We start from the raw sequence: 20,567 nt of genomic DNA, 5'->3' as shown, positions 1-20,567 counted from the left end.
CCAGCTAGATTCATAGACAAATAGACAAATAGCCAGGTTGACTTTTGTTAAGTAGAATCCCACGTACTTTACACTGGAAGAGTTATTAGAGGTGATATGTACCAGGAAGTTACAGAACTTTGTCTTTGGTAACCCTGTGGGTTATGATGGAGTTTCTTTGATGGCCTGGAATCAAAGAGGAAGAGGGAATCACAGACAGGAGAGTTAAGCCCCCTACCTAACATCAACAAGAGTCTATTAGCATTTAATGTCTGCCTATTGGATGCTCATGTAGATTTGTATTTAAAGAAAGAGTTCCACTATAAATGTTAGAGAATCTTGTTCTAGCCCAGCCCTTTTATTCTACAGAAGGAAGATGAGCCTCAGAGAAGGGAAAAGGTTAGGACCTCCTGACCTCTCTTTCAGGTGCATTCTCAGTGCACCTCCTCCCTTGAAATGTAGTACCTATGAATTCTCTGAGTACCGGGAAACAGAAGCAATTCCTCCCAAGAAATTCCCCTTTAAAGAAGCCACTATTATAGTAGTAACATCCTTTTGAAATGTCAATCCAGGAAATACTGCCCTGTGTTTGAGACCTGCCCCTTCTTGTCAGCCCCCTTGGCTATGTTTGCATTAGATAAGACCACTCATCTGGCCTCAGATGTTTGGACCAAGGGAAGCACTCTGACTGAAACAGGGAAATCACATTACCCCTGGTGCAATTTGGATGTAGGGTACCAAGTGCTAGTTGGTCTCTGTGGTCCCTGAATTAGTAAGTGAGGTGAAGCTGCAATGTCCATATTTAATTCAGACATGGTAAATGAACAGGAAAAGCTAGTTTCAGGACAGGGGGGAATAAAGGAGACACCCAAAGATGTAAAGGCTGTGTGGTTTCAGGAAGAATGGCAGATGGAAAGACAAACTTTGGTTTCTGGTGGTTTTTCTCATATAGCCAGGTTGTATCTTCTGTTCTTGGACTTTTTGCTCTTGTATCCTTATAACTGATTCTCCTTTTGCCTGATTTGATTGGATTGGGTTTCTATTTCTTGCAAACACACTACCTCTGAACTTGAGAACACTTTGGAAAGTCTTCTCCTGGCAGATAAACAGCTCCACTCCACCCCACCCTGCCCGTGGCTTGGCCCTGATCTGATCATTTTTCCCTGAGGCCAACTTGGAGGGGCCCTGTGTGTAGCTGCAGGAAAGGGAAGCCTTCTCCATTTGTGGTATCTTTGTGGAGTGTTTTGTGAGAGCCCATTAGAGGTCTCAAGAAAGGGACTTCACTCATCCCCCAGGTACTGCTGCTATATCCCCATGGCAGGGTCGACACCGTGGGGACTGCTGGGACTTCATAAGCACACCACTATTCACAGCTAGAGTTGTACTCTGGAGTGACAGCATCTCTGCATCCAAACCAAGAAATCCCTCCAGCATTTGGGTCCCAGGGTAGGTTTTTGCTTAGCCCTAGGCATGTCAAAGCATGTCTACGGCATGGTGGGGGACAGAGGAGCAATGGGACCCAGTCTTCTCTGGAGTAGAGTCTCCAAAAGTGGACCCTTTACAATTATTCCCATGGCGACTGTTGAGATCATGATGGAAATATATCAGAGGACACGGGTGAAAGCAAGGATCAGTCTGTTCAATTCATCAGCAGTAAGAACAAGGGGTACTTGGGAAGGAACTGTGGGGAAGTGCCTTCTTTACAAACCCATCCCCCTCCTCTTCCCCCCAGTGACACAGCCCATCTTCCCTGGAGTTATAGACATGCTACATTTCTAGTAAAGGCTGGAGCCACAGAGGCATGTAGCAAGTCTGGCCTTGAGATCCTGCTAATAAATGAGGAAGTCAGACCAGGCCAGGCCAACAGAGCCCCCACTGTGAGAAAAAGAGGAATATAAAGGCACAGAGAGTGTTGAACAAGGAAAAACCCTTCTGTCTCCCAAAACCTAGCCTGTCCTGGAGTGTGTGAACACCAAGACTGTCTATGTGATTCAGAGAGAGAACCAGCGTAGCCAAAAGGTAACCGGAAGCCATCGCCAGAGGGAGGAACACGAGCTTTAAGGCCACATGCCCAGCTGAGGTCTCAGAACAGCCCAGCCAGAAGGACAGGCAGGAGAAGCATGGGCCAGGCCACCAGGAACCCTGAAATGGAAGAGAGATGCCTGTCAAGTGTTGGCTTTGGAGCTCAACAGCCAAAGCAAGCTTTCCTCTCTATCCTCTGCCTTACAAGGACAAGACAAAGTATATTAATATCTGTTCTAGGTTATAGCCCCTGGAAAATGGCAAAGGGGTCATATGGTAGAGGCAAAGCTATCAAATCATCACTTTTTCATATTCCTTTGGGCACATTGGAAGGCATTTTACTTCCATCCTCCTTTTCAGGAAGGTGGGACCATGTGATTGAATCTGGCCAGTGGAATATGGGTAAAAATCATATATGCTGTTTCTAGGTGTGGTCCTTAAAACCTCCTACATGATTTTATATGTTCTCTCATCCACATCCAGGCACCAGAAGCCAAGACTCCAGCAGAGGACTTGCTGGGGATAGTGGAGTTGCCAGAAGTTACCAGAAGGTAAGAGCCTGAGTTCCTAATGATTGCAAAGCACAGAACTGTATCCCCCCAGTGATCTAGTGGGAAATAAACTATTGTGTAAAGGCACAGTAAGTTGAGGATTGTCACAGCAGCTAACATTACTTACTCTAATACTAAAGAAGTAGAAAGACAACAGAGGTTACAAAGCCTCTGAGGCCTGACTATTTAGCTTAGAATCCTAGCTCTACAACTAATTGTACAGGCCCAGTTCCTGAGTCTCTCCATGCCTGAGTTCATCTGTATGCACAACAGAAATATCACTAGCAGCTATTCCCTCATGGGATTTTTTAAGGTTAAAGTGAGTAAATTCATATCAAGCATTTAGAACAGTGCCTGATACATGGTAAACACCGTATAAGTACTGGTTTTGAAAATTAGACCCTAAGATGTGGGAAGGTTGGGGTCATATCTCCTCTGAAAGTTACCATACACTCAGTGTTAATGAAAGGCATGGATCCTAGATGATAGTTGCCTTATACTGGGGGGCCTGGGAGAGGCATGTGTACCCCTTCCCACCACAAGATTATAACCTCTCCCCATCCCACAAATTTCAAAGTAACATGCTAATGTCCTAGAAGGGAGGGTGGTGAAGAATATCACAATTTTCAGAAATATTAGTGTATGACAACCAGTTTGCAATTATGAAACAGGCTGAAGTTCAATTAATTCTAAAACATCAGAAATGTTTGTGGGAGATAGCAAACAATGAATGCCATAAGTGCCCTCTTGTGGCAGTCTCATACCACATAAGATTGATCCCTTCCTCTTCCAGAAGGCTCCAGAACCCATTGCCCACCCTAGAAATTAGTCAGTCTGGCAGACTCTACTGGGAAGCCAGGTTGCTCCAGGCACTGTGCTTACCTGAAGTACTGGAAGAAATGAATGAGACTTGAGGTCTGCTCTCAAGCTGCCTTTAGCCTGAGCTCCAACCCCTCTCTCTGATGAGCACTACTTTTCTGAATGTTGTCTGAATATTAGCATTAAGCAAGCCGTCTTGAGCTTATCTGGAAACTTTTAGACTGTTACCTAGCTGGGTAATTAAGGGTAGAAAGAACTTTTTCATGTCTGGGTTCACCAATATAGGTCATTTGTGTGTTGGGGAAGGGCAAGGCAGTAAAATCTTAATAGCATTGCTTTCCCTTTGGCCCAAAATACATTTCTTGGATTGGTCTTCCTGTTGAACTGCAGTTCATCCACAAAAACTCCATTCATATATTGCCACCTGCTGAAATTCTTGCCTGACCTTATCTAATGCAGTTAATTTACTCTTCTTTGTTCTCCTTCTGCACTACTTGTTTGTGATTTATTTGCTTATTGACTGTCTCATTTTTGCAGTTGTTGTTCATTCTGCCTATAGGGCTGTTCCTTTATTATTTATAAACCTGGCTTCTTTTTTTATTTGGTTCAAATATCACCTTCTGTGGACATTTTTTTATCCATTTACCTATTCTGGTATTTATTTTTCCTTCCTGCCTTATTAATAGAACCATTAAACATTGGTTAGGGACACGGCTACCCAGCATGAAGATTACATTTCCCAGCTTCCTTTGCAACCAGGTGTGACTAAGCAGTGGCCAATGAAATATAAGTGGAAGTATAAGGTGCCCCAGCTTCCAGGAATGTTCCTTAACACTCAGTGATTTCTTCTATATTCCCTCCATCCTGCTGACTAGATGATGATTGGAGCTCCGGTTGCCATCTTGGACCATGAGGATGAAGAATGTGGAGGGGTGAGCTGAAAAGAACTTGGATTCTTCATGACCTTGTGGTGCCACTCTGCTAGTCCTGGATTTCTTGCATCTAGACTTCATTTACATGTGAGTAAAATAAACAACTATCTTATTTAAGATGCTGTTACCCATGCTGGTAACTTTCTATCACATCACCCTCTTTTCTTAATTATCTCGCTAACTTTTTATTGCCTTTTCCCACACTGTAATATAAGCTCCATGAGGGCAGGCACCTGGCCTGTCCTGTTCATTATTATATCTTCAGCATGTAAAACAACACCTGGCACATGGTAGACAGGTACCAGGTATTGTGATACATACTTGCTGTTAAACTACTGGCCCCTGTGCTGCACTGCGAGCCAGATGTGGGACTGATTCATTTCCATGTCCACAGTTGTCAGCACAGGCTAACTCAATGTGCACTGAATTGAAGAGGGGGGAGAGAGGGTTGGGAGGGAGGGCAGGGACATAGGAGAAAACGATGTACCTGCAGTGCTGGGGGTTCCATTCGTGACACCAAGAGATGGAGCACCTGGGGACAAGAGCAGAGGTGAAGGTTTCCTCAGTCATGTGCCAGGGACTGTGGCACTGTGGCCGTAGCTGCTCCAAGTTCTTCTGGACCTGGTCACCACAGCCATCGACAGCCCACATTGTTGAGACATCTGTTGTTTAGCAGTTCCCTTTCTAAGCACATTTCATGCATTTGAAACTTAATTCTTCCAGCAGAGGGATTGTATCCCCATTCAACAGATGAGAAGACTGAGGCTTAGTTGCCCAAGGCCAAGATGACCTTGTTGTAGATAGCAAAGCTGGGATTTGAATCTAGTCTATCTGATTCCAAAATGAAAGCTCCTAATCTTCCAACTACGCTGTGGTACCACATGAAGCTTTTCAAGTTGAGGGCTCAGTAAAGAGGCAGGACAGTTCAAGGCAGAGCCTTCTTTACAAGATAGCCTCAGTTTATTCACCTGGAGAAAGGAAGTGGTAATAGTGGTTACCTCCTTAAGTTGCTGTGAGCATTCCATGTGACAATGCATGTAAATGTTTTGCATGGTGCCTGCCACGTGTGTTATTATTATTACTGTTGTTGTTGTTATTAACATTACTGTGTCCTAATTTTTTTAGGACAAAAAAAAAAATTGCTTTCACTCTTCTAGGTTTTTTGACTCCTCCTTTCCAGGGGTAATAAAAACTATAACAGTACTGCTAACCCATGGGTAGGATGGGTGAAAATTTGTGGAGCATTTGAAAAGCTTCCCCTACATCATGCCCCAGAATATTATAACTGGAATTTTAAAAACATAGTCATTCACCAGAAAACAAAGTTGGGTTAGGACTTAGACTTCACCCAAAAGGGGCTGAGGTAAGAGGACCTGGCAGGAGGAAAAAGGGAAAGGACACAGCCTTGGAATCAGTCTGAGCTGGGTACAGTTCTAACTCCCGCTGCTCATGAGCTGAATGATTTGGGGTGAGCCACTTAATCTCTCTGAGCTCTGATTTCTCGCCTACAAAATGGACGCAGTCAGGAGGATGAAGTTAGAATATGGATACTGAGAGCTTAGCCTGGTCTCTAGCACACAGGAGGCCCAGCACAAGTGGCAAGTGCTATTATTATTACCAATGACCTTATGTAAAGATAGATTCACTGGTGGGGCCGGGGCGGGGGGGGCTGCAGTGAAGAGGCTAAAAAGGCTCTAGGTTGTTATGATGGTGACGCCAGTTATCTGTGGTTAACTGTCAGCACTTGACCAGCTGGCCTTCCCGCCAGAAGTTGGCCACTTACCTTTCCGAGTGATGGGTCCCAAATCTAGAACCTGGGCTGGGTTAATAGCCACTACTTTGCTACGGAGGTGACTTCTTGAGCAAGACTGTGGGATGGAGAAATCTCATTATACCAACATTTAAAGGCACAGTTGCTATCCAGGCTGCCCCTGCAATGGGCATATCTGGCCCAAGGATGGGACCCCACCCACCCTATGGCCCTAACTCTGAGGCTGTGGTTTTCTTAGTCTAGAGAATCCTCACTGTGATGTCACACAAACCCAAGTTTGAATCTCATCTCCACTCCCTTTAGTTTTCTAATTTGGGACTAATGACTTCACCTCCCTACTACTATGAAATATACCTTCCTGGTTGTGAAGATTAAGATGAGTGTGTCTACAACACAGAGGCACATAGAAAGCACTCACCAAATGCCAACTACTAGCAGGCACTGCCAAATCGGGGTTAAAAGCATGGACAATGGGGGTACGTCCCAGCTCTAATGCTTTCTAGCTGTGTTGCCCTTGGGCACAAGACCTGAAGCTCAGGTTCCTCACTGTACAATGAGGTCAATAAAGAATCTATGTGAAGGGCTGTTATGAGAATTAAATTAGACAAGGCATATGAAAGTTTTAGTGTAATTCCTGACAAGGAGTAAGCACTAAAAAAGTCAATTATGAAATCATTCAAAATATGTCTTGTGCCAAGGAAACCTCATCAACAGGCTCCTTCATCTGTTCTGCTTTCCAGGGACACAATAATTGCCTACACATGGGCTTTTTGGAGGCTGAATGTCCATCCATTCATCCTTCTTTCTTTCTTCTCTTCCTTCTCTCTTCCCCTCCCTCCCTTCCTTCTTTCCATCCATTCATACATCCAATAAATCCATATGGAGAGCCTACTAGGTATTAGGCCCCCTGTCAAGCTCTGAATAGTTCACTCTAAAGTGATACTCACCGGCTGGCACTGTTCATTAAGGGAATCGCAGAGATGTATCTCACAATGCAGAAAAACTAGGTCATAATTTCCAGCAAACATGAACATCTGAACTGAGAACCGACTTTCTGAGGACACCCCATTCTCCTCCACATGGATGGTGGAATCACGTTGATTTGGACAGCTGCGAGGGTGACAGGGTGAGGGTCTACATTCTAGAGCAATTCAGGGGACCTGAGGCCCTTGGCTGTATCTGTAATCTGTATCCAGTATAAAAACATCATCAAAGAATTAAAGAGTTCCCTGTTTCCCCCCGTCAATCCTGACATAGACTTTTATTCCTCTGGGTTTCCTCCAAGATGTTTATCCATCAGTGCATGTGGTTTCAGTTCTGCAGGGTACAGTCTCTGAAGTGAGATAGACTGCTTTCAATTCCAGCTAGACCCACTTTCTAACTAAGTGATCATGAACAAATGACTTAACCTGTCTGGGCCTCACTTTTCCTATCTGTAGAGCAGAGACAATAATCCATACCCCCTGGGGTTGATGTGAGCATTTAGTGACACTGTCCATGTACACTGCTTAGCACATAGCTAAACTCAATAAGTATTAGCTAGTATGGTTTGAATCATGATATAGGGTATGCATTTTCCCTTTGCTTTTTCCAGGTAACAATTTCTATGATACTTTGTCCCATAACACTTGTCATTGGTGTTTTCATGTTGATTAGTCAGTGTTAATACCTATATAATATCCATCATTACTTAATAAGTCCCTATTTTTGAATTATGAACCTATATCCAAAGTTATAAAGGATACTGAACTGAAAAATAATTGGCATTTCTTAACCTTGTCCTATTTTGTATTAATGCTTTAGGCTAAAATTTCAGGAGTGATATTGATATTCCTGGGTCAAAGGGGATGGTCATGATCTGTAACACCAAATTGTCTTCCAAAAGACGTAAGCCAATTAACTGTCAGGTAGGGTCAAAGTGATCACTTTCCCCCCAAATCTTATTCAGGCCAAAAGATAACTCAGAGTTGCTCATCACCTGTTTCTGATAATGAAATATTTTACAGGGTCATTCTTGTCTTCGGTGGGTGTGGCATAGCAGTTCCTCAACAACAGGTTAAACCGGGAGGTGTCCCCTCTCTCCAAGATGGCACCCACATAGAGCATAGATTCAACAGCCAGCACAACTGCAGCCCCTTCGTAAGGAGATGTGTAGTTCGGGTCTTGGAACAGGGCCATCCTGACAGTGAACTCTCCTGCCCCGTCCACACTGAGGTTCAGAGAACTGAGAAAAGGAAAGCCATGAGAGTTTCCGTCAGTGAGAACAAGATAAATCTAGCCCTGCACTTGCTTGAGGCTATGAAGGCAAAGGCACATCTCTGATCCCTAAAGGAACTATTCAATCACCCATTTAAGTTGAGCATTGAGTATCCCCTAGGCACTAAACTTGGCAAGTACATGAGTGTGTCTCCAGGATCTCCACCATTTCTCCCCACCTCACAGATCACTCATATCTCCTTCACTCAGAGAGTAACTGCAAGTTTACACCTCTGTCTTCCCCCCTGTACAATGGGACAAAAATGTGGATTCACCATTTTTAACAGCAGATTTCCTGTCTCCACCCCACAGTCACCAGTGAAACATCCATTTTAAAATAGAAACGACTTTAATTTTAATTTCTTATGAAACTTGGGGCCCCAACACAATACAGTCTGAAAACCATTGAACTAAAAAATCTCTAGTCCTAATCCTGCTCCTCTGTGAGCCCAGGAGGCAATGAGGGGATAGAAAGGGCACCCTGGAGTTCCGACACCCTCAGAAAGTCCCCCAGCGAGTCTAGAAATGCTGAGGAATCCATTCTGCAGGGCACCATTCCAGGCATAGTGAGACAGCAGTGACACAACAGATGAAAGCCTCTTCCCAAATGGACCCCCACCCAAATTGCTATTTGGTTCTCTTTCTAGTGAATTTGATGTGCTTATCCAATCAAAGCTGATCCTGGCTTAGATCCCACATCTACAGGGAAGCCTTCCTGCTCCCACCATCCCCAACCCACCAAAGCTAGGTCAGGGGCCCTTGCTCCCTGAGCCCACAGTGCCCTGTGCTTCTCCCACATTGCATTCATGTCACTTGTGAGTAATGATTGATATAATTAGTTGCTTAATTCCTTTCTTCCCCAAGATTAATGAAACCATGGTGTTCTTTTTGTTCCTTAGCATATTTAATTAACATTATTTCATGTTGCTACATTATTTAATGATAATAATCTTTAACAGCCACAAAATATTCTACTTCTGCCTTGTGCGTGCTGAACATTAATCTATGATCAGTAAATATCTGCAGAATGAATGATGGTAAGAGTGAGAGCTCCTGAAGGAGGTAGGCAGCATCCTAAGGACATCATAAACTGTGCTTGAAGTGAATATGATCAATGTCAGGGTTATGGGTCAAAGAGTGAGGGTCAGTGCCTTACCTTACAATGGGATTCAGGGCAGTTTGGAGGCTGACTTTCATGTCCAGTGGGTAGGCACACTGGAAATTGATGTTGAGGATGGTGTCTCTGATGATGAAAGCATTGACCAAGGAGAGGGTGTTTTTGTAGATGGCATGGGTTCCATTTCTCTTTGACATAAAAACAAGACCACATATATGCTTATGTGTATATAGATGTATCTGGAACTCATGCCTGCCTGACTGCAAGGTTGATGCTCTCAATCACACTGCCACCCTGCCTTCTGATTGCAAGGAAGCACAGGGGCCTCTTGCCCCAGTGGCTATGACACTTTATGGGAAAGGGTGTGAGGATCCCAGATCAAGAACTGGAATAGTAGTTTTTGGCCCATGGGGAGAACCAGCAACCACCATGCTTGCTCCCATGTTGACCCCTCCCACATCACCCCTGATTAGAGTAATCATAATTGTAGCTTACATTTATTGAGCTCAATCAGCAAACATGTTCTAAACTCTTCACGTGAATGAACACGTTCACGAATGTGTAATCTCGCCTTCGACCAGAGGCCCAGAGAGGCTAAGTGACTTGTCCAAGGTCTTACAACTACTGAGCTGGGCTTCACAGCCCAGCTCCCACCCTCTGGTAGCTGTGGTATAAACACCACTCACCTCCAGGATGTTTCCGCAGGCCCTAGCCTGGGTAGGGCTGGTCACAGACATCCAGTTTCTGTCCTGTCTTTGCATGGTACTGCTGCAGTTCCCGTCACGCAGGTAGGTAATGACCTTATCCCCAAAACCTAGGCCTCCCAGCAGACACTTGTCCAGTGACACCTTGATCTCCTTGGCCCCACAGTCCAGCTGAGGCTGCAAACCGTGAACATCTGGAAAGTTGAGAAGAGGATTGGTGGAGTGGACAGGGCTCTGGAAGCAATGGGCAGAGCCCACATTCTCTGCCCTTTGGAAAAGCCCCCATATCCACCAGTGAGTAGAGGGTAGACTAGTAGGTACTTGGGACCAAGTTGGGATTCACACCCAGGCTTGTGGCAGATGAGGTTGGCAAGGCCCCTGGCCCAAGATTTCTAAGCATCCTATGTGCAGGTGTGGGGAGAGCTTTCATATCTCAGGGATCAGGAATCGGGGTTTCTGGGGATTGGGGTCTTTGGCGAAGCAGGACTATCCTGCCTTTCAGACTAGAATCAAAACTAGACACACACTACTCTGATTGCCTGGCTTTGTGAAGCCAGTACATCTGACAGGTTCACAACCACTGTATTTCGTTCATTTGTTCATTCACTCATTCATTCATTTCATTCATTCATTCATTCATTCATTCAACATTTATTCAACAAATACTGCTTGAGCAATTACCTTCTGCACCGTTATAGGTACTGGGGACACAGTGTTTGTCAAAACTGACAAAATCCCCACGCTTATATAGAGAGCTAACATTCTCATAGGGGAGATGGATAGTAAATTAAGAGAAATACCATTTCTATTATATTTATGAATGCATTGATTCAAATACATTTACTAACCACTTTCTCCATGTGGGTGGCACATTCAACACAAAAATAAACATGGACACAGCCCGAGAGGATTCCTTGGTCTTACCTAAGAACCAACATGTCAATAGCTTATTATAATGCAATATGGGGAAAGTACTAACTGAAGTGTGTGCTAGGTGCAGAGGGAGCACACAAGAAGGTATATCTGAGTCTTTCTGTTAAGTCAGGAAAGATTCACAGAGGGCTGAAACTTAGTAGAGAGTAGGAGCTTTGCAGGTGTATAAGGCAAGTGAGGGCACCACAGCAGAGGTGATGGGAGAGGATGGTGTGTTTACAGACATGCAGAGCTCAGAGGTACAGGAACTTAGAATGGTTGGGGGTGGAGTGCAAGAGATGGAGAAGTAAGCAAAAACGCCAGATCACAAAGGGGTTATTCCTGGAAGCAAAGGGACTTGCTAAGTAGCCACCATTGAAGACTCAAGGGCAGGCCACCTGCTCACCCAGTCACCTGACAGGACCTGCCAAGGATGCACCAGGAGTCTCCAGGTACAGGGAGGGCTTCCTTGAAGCCCAACATCTGATTCTGATTCTGTGATGGCCCACATCCCAGGAAACAGCTCTGACCCTCTGGGGGCTCGTCTACCCAATGAGCAGAGAGAGACTTCATGGAGAGCAGGGTTGTTTCCTTCCAGTTTCCTGCCCCTCATCCCTACCCCACTCCTGCTAGGCACACTCACGCACCACCTGATCCACACTCCAGCCCAGTTTTCCAAACATATGCTTGTGCTTTCCCCTCTGTCTAGAACACTTTGTCTTCCACAGAGAAATTGGAAGTGTGCTGGGAGTGTGCTCAAAGGAAGGCATGCTTGTGGCAAGGGCAAGAGTCTAAGGCCCTCATTAGAATCCTAGGAAGGAAGGAAATAATGGGAAGCTCATCCATCCCCCATCCGGGGTTTAGGGCTTGTTTATGGCATTTTTTCTCATGGGTCATCTGCCTCTGCTTGCTTACCTCCTGGGACAAGAACCTCATCGCCTGACAATCCTGCCCATTTGGACTGCTCTGATTTAATGTTCACAATTACCCTGTATGGTGGCTATTTTTACTATTCTCTTATTCCTCTTTTACAGATGATGACATTAAGGCTCAGAAAGTATAGATACCTTGTCTCAGGCCCCAGAGAGCTACTAAGTCACAAATCCAGGACTAGCAAAAGAGTCTGCCCTTGTTTCTCACATGCAGATATTTGAATACAGGTTCCACACTAGCAGGGTGCTTGTCCGTAGTACCTTTCACCCTTGTGGGTCAAGCTGGCTCATGCCAGAGCTGCTTTCTGAGACCATGGTCCAAAGACTGACCTGGCAATTTGTTGTGTCCCTGCTCTCCTATCCTTGCAAATGGCTTTGAGAACTTTCATTCCCTGACCTCAGTTCCATCCCCACTGACTCTGGTCTATACCTTGTCCTGACCCTCAGAGGCTCCCTCCCTGCTGCCTCACTCAGCCTCCACCAGTGGCACTGTTCCCACATCCCAGCCCCACCAAGCCACTTACCAGAGCTGTTGAGGTCCTGTCTGCACAAACAGTCCCATGTGCCGTTGAGAAAGCGGCACTCCTCCTCCGGGCGGCAGGCCTTCTCACACTTGGCCTTTGCAGTGGAGGGGTCTAGGGGGTGAGGCACAGACGAAGAGGATCAGAATGCAGAGCAGGGCCATCTGAGGCTATCAGGGCCAACTTTGTCATTCTACCAGGACACAGAAGTCACATCCAAGGATGTGCAATATATAGTGGAAGGGTCAAGCCTCAAACTTGGATTTTCTGACCCCCAATCCAGTGAAATGAGAACCCAGAGGCTGCCATCCTAATGCTTACTGCGTGGCAGACACTGTTCAAGTATTTTCCACACATGAGCTCATTCAATTCTCATGGTAACTGTTTGACTAAGTAGCATAGTGGTTAGGCATATAGATCACAGAACGAGAGTGTTTGGATTCAAATTTCAGCTCTGTCATGTTTCTGCTCTGTGACATTGGGAGAGCTGCTTAACGCCCCAGACCTCTCATCAGGTATAGTTATACAGTATCTCTATCTCATGAGACTGGTGTGAGGATTAAATGAGTTAGTAGTCTAAAGGGCTTTGGATAGGAGCAGAAACACTATGCACTGGCTGTTACTTTTGCCATTATCCATTTTTTCAGATCAGAAAACCCAAGTTCAGAAAGATAAATTGAACTGCCCAAATGGAATCTAAATCTGAGTGAGCCTGAGTTCTTCGTATTATGCTACACATATGGTATATCAGGGGTATTTCACCCTCCAATCTGAATTTCTGGCCGTACTTGAAATGTTGGAAGGCTGGCAACCTTGGGTGACATCCCCACTGGGCGGTAACTGGCAGGAGTTGAATCCAGGCCGCTCTGCTTAGTCTCCTGGCCTGCTCCACTCACTCTGCTGAGGCCTGGCAAGTCACCCGGTAGCTGGTGGCCCCGCCCCACAGCTGCCCCCATCTCTCTGCGGCTCACCTGTGCAGTATCTCACATTACACTTGGGGGTGCCCTCCAGCTTGTATACGTGGAACTCGCCCGGGCAGGCCTTCACCAGCACCTGGGTCTTCCAGAGACAGCAGTTGCCGCTCCAGTGGGCACAGGCGGTGCGGGTGACAATGCCCTCCCCAAGCGTGGGGTGGGTCCCATTCAGCCACATAGGAGCATCTGTCTGGCAGCGGTGCACTGGGACACAGGTCTCTGGCATCCTTACTCCTCCATCTCCCACAAAGCGGTACCAGCCATGCTTGTCCCTGTCACACACCCGGCTTTCTCTCGTGTTCTCTGTGCTTCGAGAGGGTTCGTCCAGGCGGGTGTAATTCTGGCAGGGGTCATAGGAACTACTGTTGGTGAAGTATCTGTCACCTGGAAAGCAACAGTGTGCTTAGGTTTACTGAGCATCCTCAGAGCCCACAGGATTTTTATCCCCCTCACCTCCCCCCAACACACTCTGTTTTCAATATGCTTAAGGACCCTAATGAGGACATGAGGCACACAACCCATTCATTAAACATTAGCCTTCATCACCTTGGAGTCAGAATAATAATGAGGACTTTGTGTGGTATTTTATAGGCATTAAGAATACTAAGGTCTCCACCCTGCACAGTTCCAAGGGGCATCCTTCACATTGAGCGTGGTGCCCTCCCCCAGTCTCTAGAGTTGTGCAGTGCTCCCCTGTGCAACCATATACTATGGTCCTGTCTGACTATGTATTATAAATGCAATACAGGCTGATTGGAAAAAACTTCAAATGTCATTAAAATGAATAAAGTAGTAATGAAAGTTGTCACAAGTCCATTCCATCCCCAGAAATATCCATAAATTTATTGTATAGTCTTCAGACTCTTTCTATGCATATGTTTAAACTATAGGGTTTTTTTAATGGGTTTAATGCTGTACAGCTTTAAAAAAATTTTTTTTAATGTTTATTTATTTTTGAGAGAGAGAGAGACAGAGTGTGAGCAGGGGAGAGGCACAGAGAGAGGGAGACACAGAATCTGAAGCAGGCTCCAGGCCCTGAGCCGTCAGCACCCAGCCCAATGCGAGGCTCGAACCCACAAACTGTGAGATCATGACCTGAGCTGAAGTTGGATACCTAACCGACTGAGCCACGCAGGCACCCCCTTTTTTTTACACTTACATTTTTTATTTAATATATCATAGACATTATTTAATATATCATAGACATTATCAGTAGATACAGATCTAACACAAGGTTTTTCAACCTTGGCACTACTGATATTTGAGGATGGTTAGTTCTGTGTTGGGGCAGGCGGGTGTGGGGGCATCCTGTGCATTATAGGATGTTCAGCAGCTTCCCTGGGCTCTTTTCACTAGCTTTCAGTAGCTCCTTCCTCCTGGAAGTTGTCTCTAGATATTGCTTAAATCACCCCCAATGGAGAACCATTGGTCTAACATGACCCTTTCTGATTTTGCTGATCTGTTTTTAGCAGATTCAGGAACTATGATGTGTGAAGAGACTGAGAAGTGAAGGGGTGGGCTGGTCATTCTGAGTTTAAATAAGCTCCACACCTGCTGGCTGGATGACCTTGACAGGTGGTTCAACTCCCCTGAGACGAATCTGCAAAACAACACCTGTAGCTAGTGGTTCCCAAACTCCCTCCATTCTCATGCCTTGAGTCATGGTGTTTGCCACATCTGTGTCCCCCTGTCCAATTATCTACTTAATATGTTTCTTTTAATGCTTCTCTTTATAAAGTTGTTTCATCCTAAGGAATAATATCTGTGATACCATAGGTATGTTGTACTAGTTACAGATTTTTAATACACATGAAAAAATATACATAGCCATCAAAAGAATTTTTAAGAGTTTGCCATGCACTGCTGTAGTCTTCCTGGAATATGTCCCCTGTTTTGAAGAAATAAAACCCTAAAGCATTGCTAGAGGATTAAATGAGGTAATAAGTGTAAAATGCCAAACACAGCACCTGAGTCCTAAGAGGAGTTGAGGCTGGTTCTCTCCTCCAGTTCTGATTTACTGAACGGTGTGAGAGCCTGAATTATGGACTAAGAACACACACAGGATTGCATTCTTGTAATACACAGTAGAGGGGGGTTTTAGAAAAAAAGATTTTCAAGCCTTGCTTATGTATGTGCTTGTTTTAAGGAAATAAGTCACTGCACTTGCTGTTCTTGGATTATTTCCCTCCCACACGCTGTGTTTTCCCAAGGGAGACCATGAGCTGAGTCCCTCCTCTCCCTTCCCCACAGCCCCCTCCACAGTTGATACAGGCAGAGATTTCACCCTGGTGTTGAGCCTGAGGACATTTCCTACAACCATCTAAGGTGCCCAATCCACAGATCTTTCAATGGACCCCCAGAAATCACTACCTGCAATCCTTTCTTTCTACAGATGAGCAAACATACAGAGGAAGGAGAAGGTACTTGCCAAAGCAAGGGCACAGAGTGACTGGACGATTCATGTCCCCATGAATCTGCTATCTGAGCTCCACATATCTGGGCATAGGAAGTTATATTAACTGGCTCCATGGTCCTCACAGTGGGGATTTCTGATTTGAGTCTTTGAGAGATTATGGCTGCATTCTGGTTTCTCTCATCTTGTTCCCCTTGACTTCCAGCTGCTGAGTCTTTGCTTTAGACATGTCCCTGTTCTCCTCACTGACCCTGAACTGCTTTCTCTGCACTCCCCCTCTCCCCAGGTTTGGTGGGCCATCTGAGATGCCAGATGAACAGAGCACATACCTTGCTGTTCTGTAGATGCCAGAGTCAGAATGCAGGAGGCCAAGGCCAGCCACAAGACATAAGAGCCCACCATCATTTCCATAAGCTGAGATGTGTAGGTTACTCAGCAGCATGCAGACTCTCCATGCAGCTAGGGGGAGGGAAAGACCCAGATACAATCAGGGTGACAGAAGTCATTCCTCTGGGTATAAGGGTTAGAAAGAAATTCACATCAGTTCAGCACCATGGCTTGTACTCAGCCCCTTGCATACCTTAGCTCATTTAAGGCTCTGAACCACCATCCAGGGAAGGTACTATTATTGTTCCCTTTTATGGATGAATAGGGAGATGGGACTCAGAACATATTTATCACAGAAATATTTACTGAGCTCCTCCTGCATGCAGGCACTGTGCTGGAAATTAAATAGCTTGTTTAAGACCACAGGCCCACGTTCTCAGAAACGGACCTATGACTTCCTTTATGAAGGACTGTGTTGTTTTAAAGCAGGCGTGACTTGCAGAAAGGAGGTGGGGGTAATGAGAGTAGGTGGCTTGCCAAAGGGATGAGGTTGGCATCAAGAGAACCAAAGGCAAGCTTAGAGGTGGCCGGTGCTGTAGGACGTCCTAGAATGCCCCAGGTTGGTTCTTGCTCAGGTACAGGTAGAGACTCTGGAAGACTGGATGGAGGAGAAAGTTAAAGTGCTGTGAGTATCTACAGACAAAAGTAGCAGCTGCTTTCTTAGTTCTGTGTATCAGGTGCTGTGCTAAGAGACTCCTGAAGCACCCTATATACGTGTAGGTTTCTGTGAGTGTGGGACCATGTCAGACTGAGCCCCACATAGCTTGCTCCTAGCACAGTGTCTGACACACAAGGGGGCTCACTAAAGGTCTGAGCAGTAAATGAAAAAGTAAATGGGGGGGAGGGAGGGCAGAAACAAAGAGCTATGAAGAGCCTGCCAACATTCAAATTAGCAACATTCCCTTTTCTGGAAAACTTTGCTCGGATGGACAAATTTCTGATGACTTCTTAAAGCCTCTGGAAGACTCAGGTTGAAGCTAGAGATCTGTTTCTGGAAGGGATATCATGAATATGTTAGAGAGCACGCAGGTCTGGCAGTTCTTAGGGATGAGATCCCAAGTAGGGGCCTACGTTCCTGGAGGATGGGCAGGGTGAGGAGGCAGGAGGCATCTGTAGACCTGGAGTAGCCAGCAGGTAGCTGGAATTGTGGTTGAGTTGGACACAGAGTGATATCTGGAATACTTGATAGGGCCAGGATCCAAAGTCCTTGCTGTTTCTGAAAGTTGCCAGAAATAAACAACCCTAGCACATCCAGTGGGTCAGAGATGATAGGGGAGCGCCTACCAAATCAGGAGAAAGCCTGCTGGGTCTTGAAGTAGGACTTACCTTGGGGTAAGAACACAGGGTGGCCCTCGTCTGTCCAGCTCTGGGAAAGCCTACTGTGGACCATCCTTTTATTGTATTTCCCCACCCACGTGGCTATCTGTGATTGGTGCTGAGGTAGGACTGGAGTTAATCTCCCAGGTATACATTGATCTTGTTGGGTGTATGTAGGTAAGATAAGTGATTTACCACAGAAAATAGTGGAAGAAGCGTATGTGCTCCCCAACCCCCCAAATAAACCAATGAAGCTGGTGCCATATTTATTACCAGAAACCAAACACTAATCAAAAGGGAGCTTAATACCCAAAGGGAAGTGAGAGTAACCAAACAGCACTTGTTTGCACAATGGATTTCCAATTGTACCTTGTGTTCTTAGCTAATCACCTTAAAACACTTCTGCTTCTGTCTGGATGCCATTCCACTCAGGGCCAGTTAGAGCAAGGGAATAAATAAGGAAGTGGGGAATGGGTGTTTCCAATTTTTGGCCCATAGACTTTATACACTTTTAGATACTCAGTGTTGAAGAGTCTGGGAAGGGCCAATTTGGGGATGGTGAATTACGGAATATCAAAGGACAGATAAGGCCCCAAGGCAAAATGAGTGTCAGAATCACCTCTTCTCCAATCCCTTCTGATATGTGGGCTACGCTAGAGATTGAAAGGTATGGAAGGGAGAGGAAGCCATAGATCTTGGACTTTGAAGCATTAGGCTTGGACTCGGCTTTTGTGGCATGGTATTGTGGCATTAATAAGGGAGTCAAGGGGTGCCTGGGTGACTCAGTCAGTTAAGCGTCTGACTTCAGCTCATGTCATGATCTCACAGTCTGTGAGTTTGAGTCCTGCTTCAGCCCTGATGTCTGGAGACTGCTTCAGATTCTGTGTCTCCCTCTCTCTCTGCCCCTCCCCTGCTCATGCTTTGTCTCTCTCTGTCTCAAAAATAAATAAAAACAGGGGCGCCTGGGTGGCTCAGTTGGTTAAGCGTCCGACTTCAGCTCAGGTCACGATCTCACAGTCTGTGAGTCCATGAGTTCGAGCCCTGCGTCGGGCTCTGGGCTGATGGCTCGGAGCTTGGAGCCTGCTTCTGATTCTGTGTCTCTCTCTCTCTCTGCCCCTCCCCCGTTCATGCTCTGTCTCTCTCTGTCTCAAAAATAAATAAACATTAAAAAAAATTTTTTTTAAGAATAAATAAAAACATTAAAAATTTTTTTTAAAATAAGGGAGTCAAAGCTTTTGCAGAACAAATGGTCACTGCCTCTTCTGTGTTTCTTTGGGACTCTTTAAGGAGCCAAGGCTATTGGGGGCAGGGAGTACAGACGTCCTGGCATTGGTAGCATCTTCCAGTAAAACCCCAACCTGGGCAAAGAAAGGTGCTGTAAGCCACCTTCTTTACTCCTCTTGCATTTGGAGAAAAATCCCCTAAATATGGAACTTACAACCACCACAAATGCAGAGTTCCAAAATTCATCTGGGCCCACAAAACAGTCATTTACTCCATCCCTCTTCTGACCCCTCCATTCCAATCATAACTGTCTCTCTACCCAGCTCCTGCCAGACCTCTCTCTTTGGGCTGAGGTGCTTGAGGCACTTTCACCTCAGCAGGCTCAAATCTGAACTCATCCATCACTCAGATCTCTCCATTTTCATTGCATTGCCTGTCTTATTTTTTTTAAGTTCGTGTGTTTAATTTATTTATTTTGAGAGAGAGAGAGAGAGAGAGAGAGAGAGAGAGAGAGAGAGAGAACAAGCAGGGGGTGGGCAGAGAAAGAGGGAGAGAGAGTATCCCAAGCAGGCTCTATGCTGTCAGCACAGAGCCAGATGCAGGGCTTGAACCCATGAACTGTGAGATCGTGACCTGAGCTGAAACCAAGAATCTGACACTTAACCACCTGGGCCACCCAGGTGCCCCCATTGTCTGTCTTAATCAGTGACACTACTATGCATCTGGTCACCCAAGCTGGAGACCTGCCTGGCTCCTTCCTTTCTCCCTCAGGCTCATATTTCTGGTAATTACCACAACTTGTCATTCACTTTTCAAATATTTCTTGAATCAGTCTTTCCTTCTTCAGCCCCATTTCACCAACCCTACTTCAGGCCAACATCATCTGATAAGGGTGATTTTAATACCTGCCTAGTGGGTCTCCCTGCTTTCTTTCTTGCCTCCTTTGATTCTGTTACCTCCCCTGCGGCCAAATGCCATAGTATCACATCTTGGCATTTTCCCCCACTCCTATAACTTCCTGCTTCTTGGGATCTGACAGCTGGCCACAGCTCCTACCTCGTCTACAGCTTCCTCTCCACACATTCTATGCTTCAGCCAATCTGTGACTCTCTGAGCTCTTATCTACCTCCAGCTCTTTGCATATACTATTCCCTCTGCCTAGATCATACTGTTCCCATACTGTTCCTACTACATATTTAAGTCCACCTTCACCAGGAAGACTCCTGAACACCACAGGCTTGCCAGTGTTTCTCTTCTCTGCCCCTGTGCCTGTCTGGGATGATTCCAGTTCCATTCAATTATCCACTAACTTATTTGTCTCCCTTGAAGGCTTTAAGATCTTTGTGGACAGGGATTCTGTCTTTGCAGTTGTAACCAGCACCTTGTAAGTACTTGTTGGGTAAACAAATGGAAAAAAAAAAATCACAACATGCATGCTTCAGAGCCTCTCCTGCAAATCATGCCTCAAAATTTATGGCTGTTCAACTCTTAGTGAAACCTTGTTGAGAAGACACAAAATCGAGTCTTTGCACTTGCCTGTAATGTTCTTCCTCAGATATCCCCCTAGTTCATTCTCTTGTCTCAGCTTCTGCTTATCAGAGAGACTTTCCCTGACCATCCTATATAAAATAACACTCCCATAGCTCTATTCTCTTTTCCTTGTTTTTTACACCAAAGTGCATGTCACTGGCATTTCACGTAGTTATTGTTTAATTGTATCCCCCTTTTAAACTTAA

At 45.5% G+C, this 20,567-nt stretch overlaps 1 protein-coding gene and 1 long non-coding RNA gene across 3 annotated transcripts in view; one reads left to right on the top strand and one right to left on the bottom strand.

Moving 5' to 3' along the window:
• The window catches only part of LOC122234566, a 76,805-nt gene extending 72,401 nt beyond the window's left edge, over positions 1-4,404 (top strand). For both annotated transcript variants that reach the window (XR_006212374.1, XR_006212373.1), the window contains exons 6-7: positions 2,485-2,552; positions 4,247-4,404. This is a non-coding gene — a long non-coding RNA (uncharacterized LOC122234566). The remainder of the gene's footprint in view (positions 1-2,484; positions 2,553-4,246) is intronic.
• On the bottom strand, positions 1,609-17,649 carry GP2 (glycoprotein 2). The gene is made up of 11 exons (XM_007087291.3): positions 17,617-17,649; positions 16,233-16,362; positions 13,488-13,874; positions 12,520-12,630; positions 10,134-10,345; positions 9,487-9,635; positions 8,053-8,298; positions 7,022-7,184; positions 6,087-6,171; positions 4,791-4,835; positions 1,609-2,121 (listed from the first exon to the last, which is right to left on the bottom strand). The coding sequence occupies exons 2-11, from the start codon at positions 16,312-16,314 to the stop codon at positions 2,063-2,065; spliced, it is 1,539 nt and encodes a 512-aa protein (XP_007087353.1). The 5' UTR covers positions 16,315-16,362; positions 17,617-17,649; the 3' UTR covers positions 1,609-2,062.
• Positions 17,650-20,567: the final 2,918 nt, after the last annotated feature.

This window comes from Panthera tigris, chromosome E3 (genome assembly GCF_018350195.1).
Source record: "Panthera tigris isolate Pti1 chromosome E3, P.tigris_Pti1_mat1.1, whole genome shotgun sequence".
NCBI classification, from domain to species: Eukaryota; Metazoa; Chordata; class Mammalia; order Carnivora; family Felidae; genus Panthera; species Panthera tigris.
The sequence above is the reverse complement of the archived record's forward strand: the minus strand, read 5'-3'. Positions and strand labels throughout refer to the sequence as shown.

Coding starts and splice junctions, on each gene's coding strand:
- GP2 (XM_007087291.3), bottom strand. CDS start 16,314: ATGGAAATGATGGTGGGCTCTTATGTCTTGTGGCTGGCCTTGGCCTCC. Junction 7,185..8,052: donor TATTTCATTATCAGAAACAG/GTGATGAGCAAC, acceptor TCACCCTCGCAG/CTGTCCAAATCAACGTGATT. Junction 2,122..4,790: donor TGGAACCCCCAGCACTGCAG/GTACATCGTTTT, acceptor CTTCCATTTCAG/GGTTCCTGGTGGCCTGGCCC.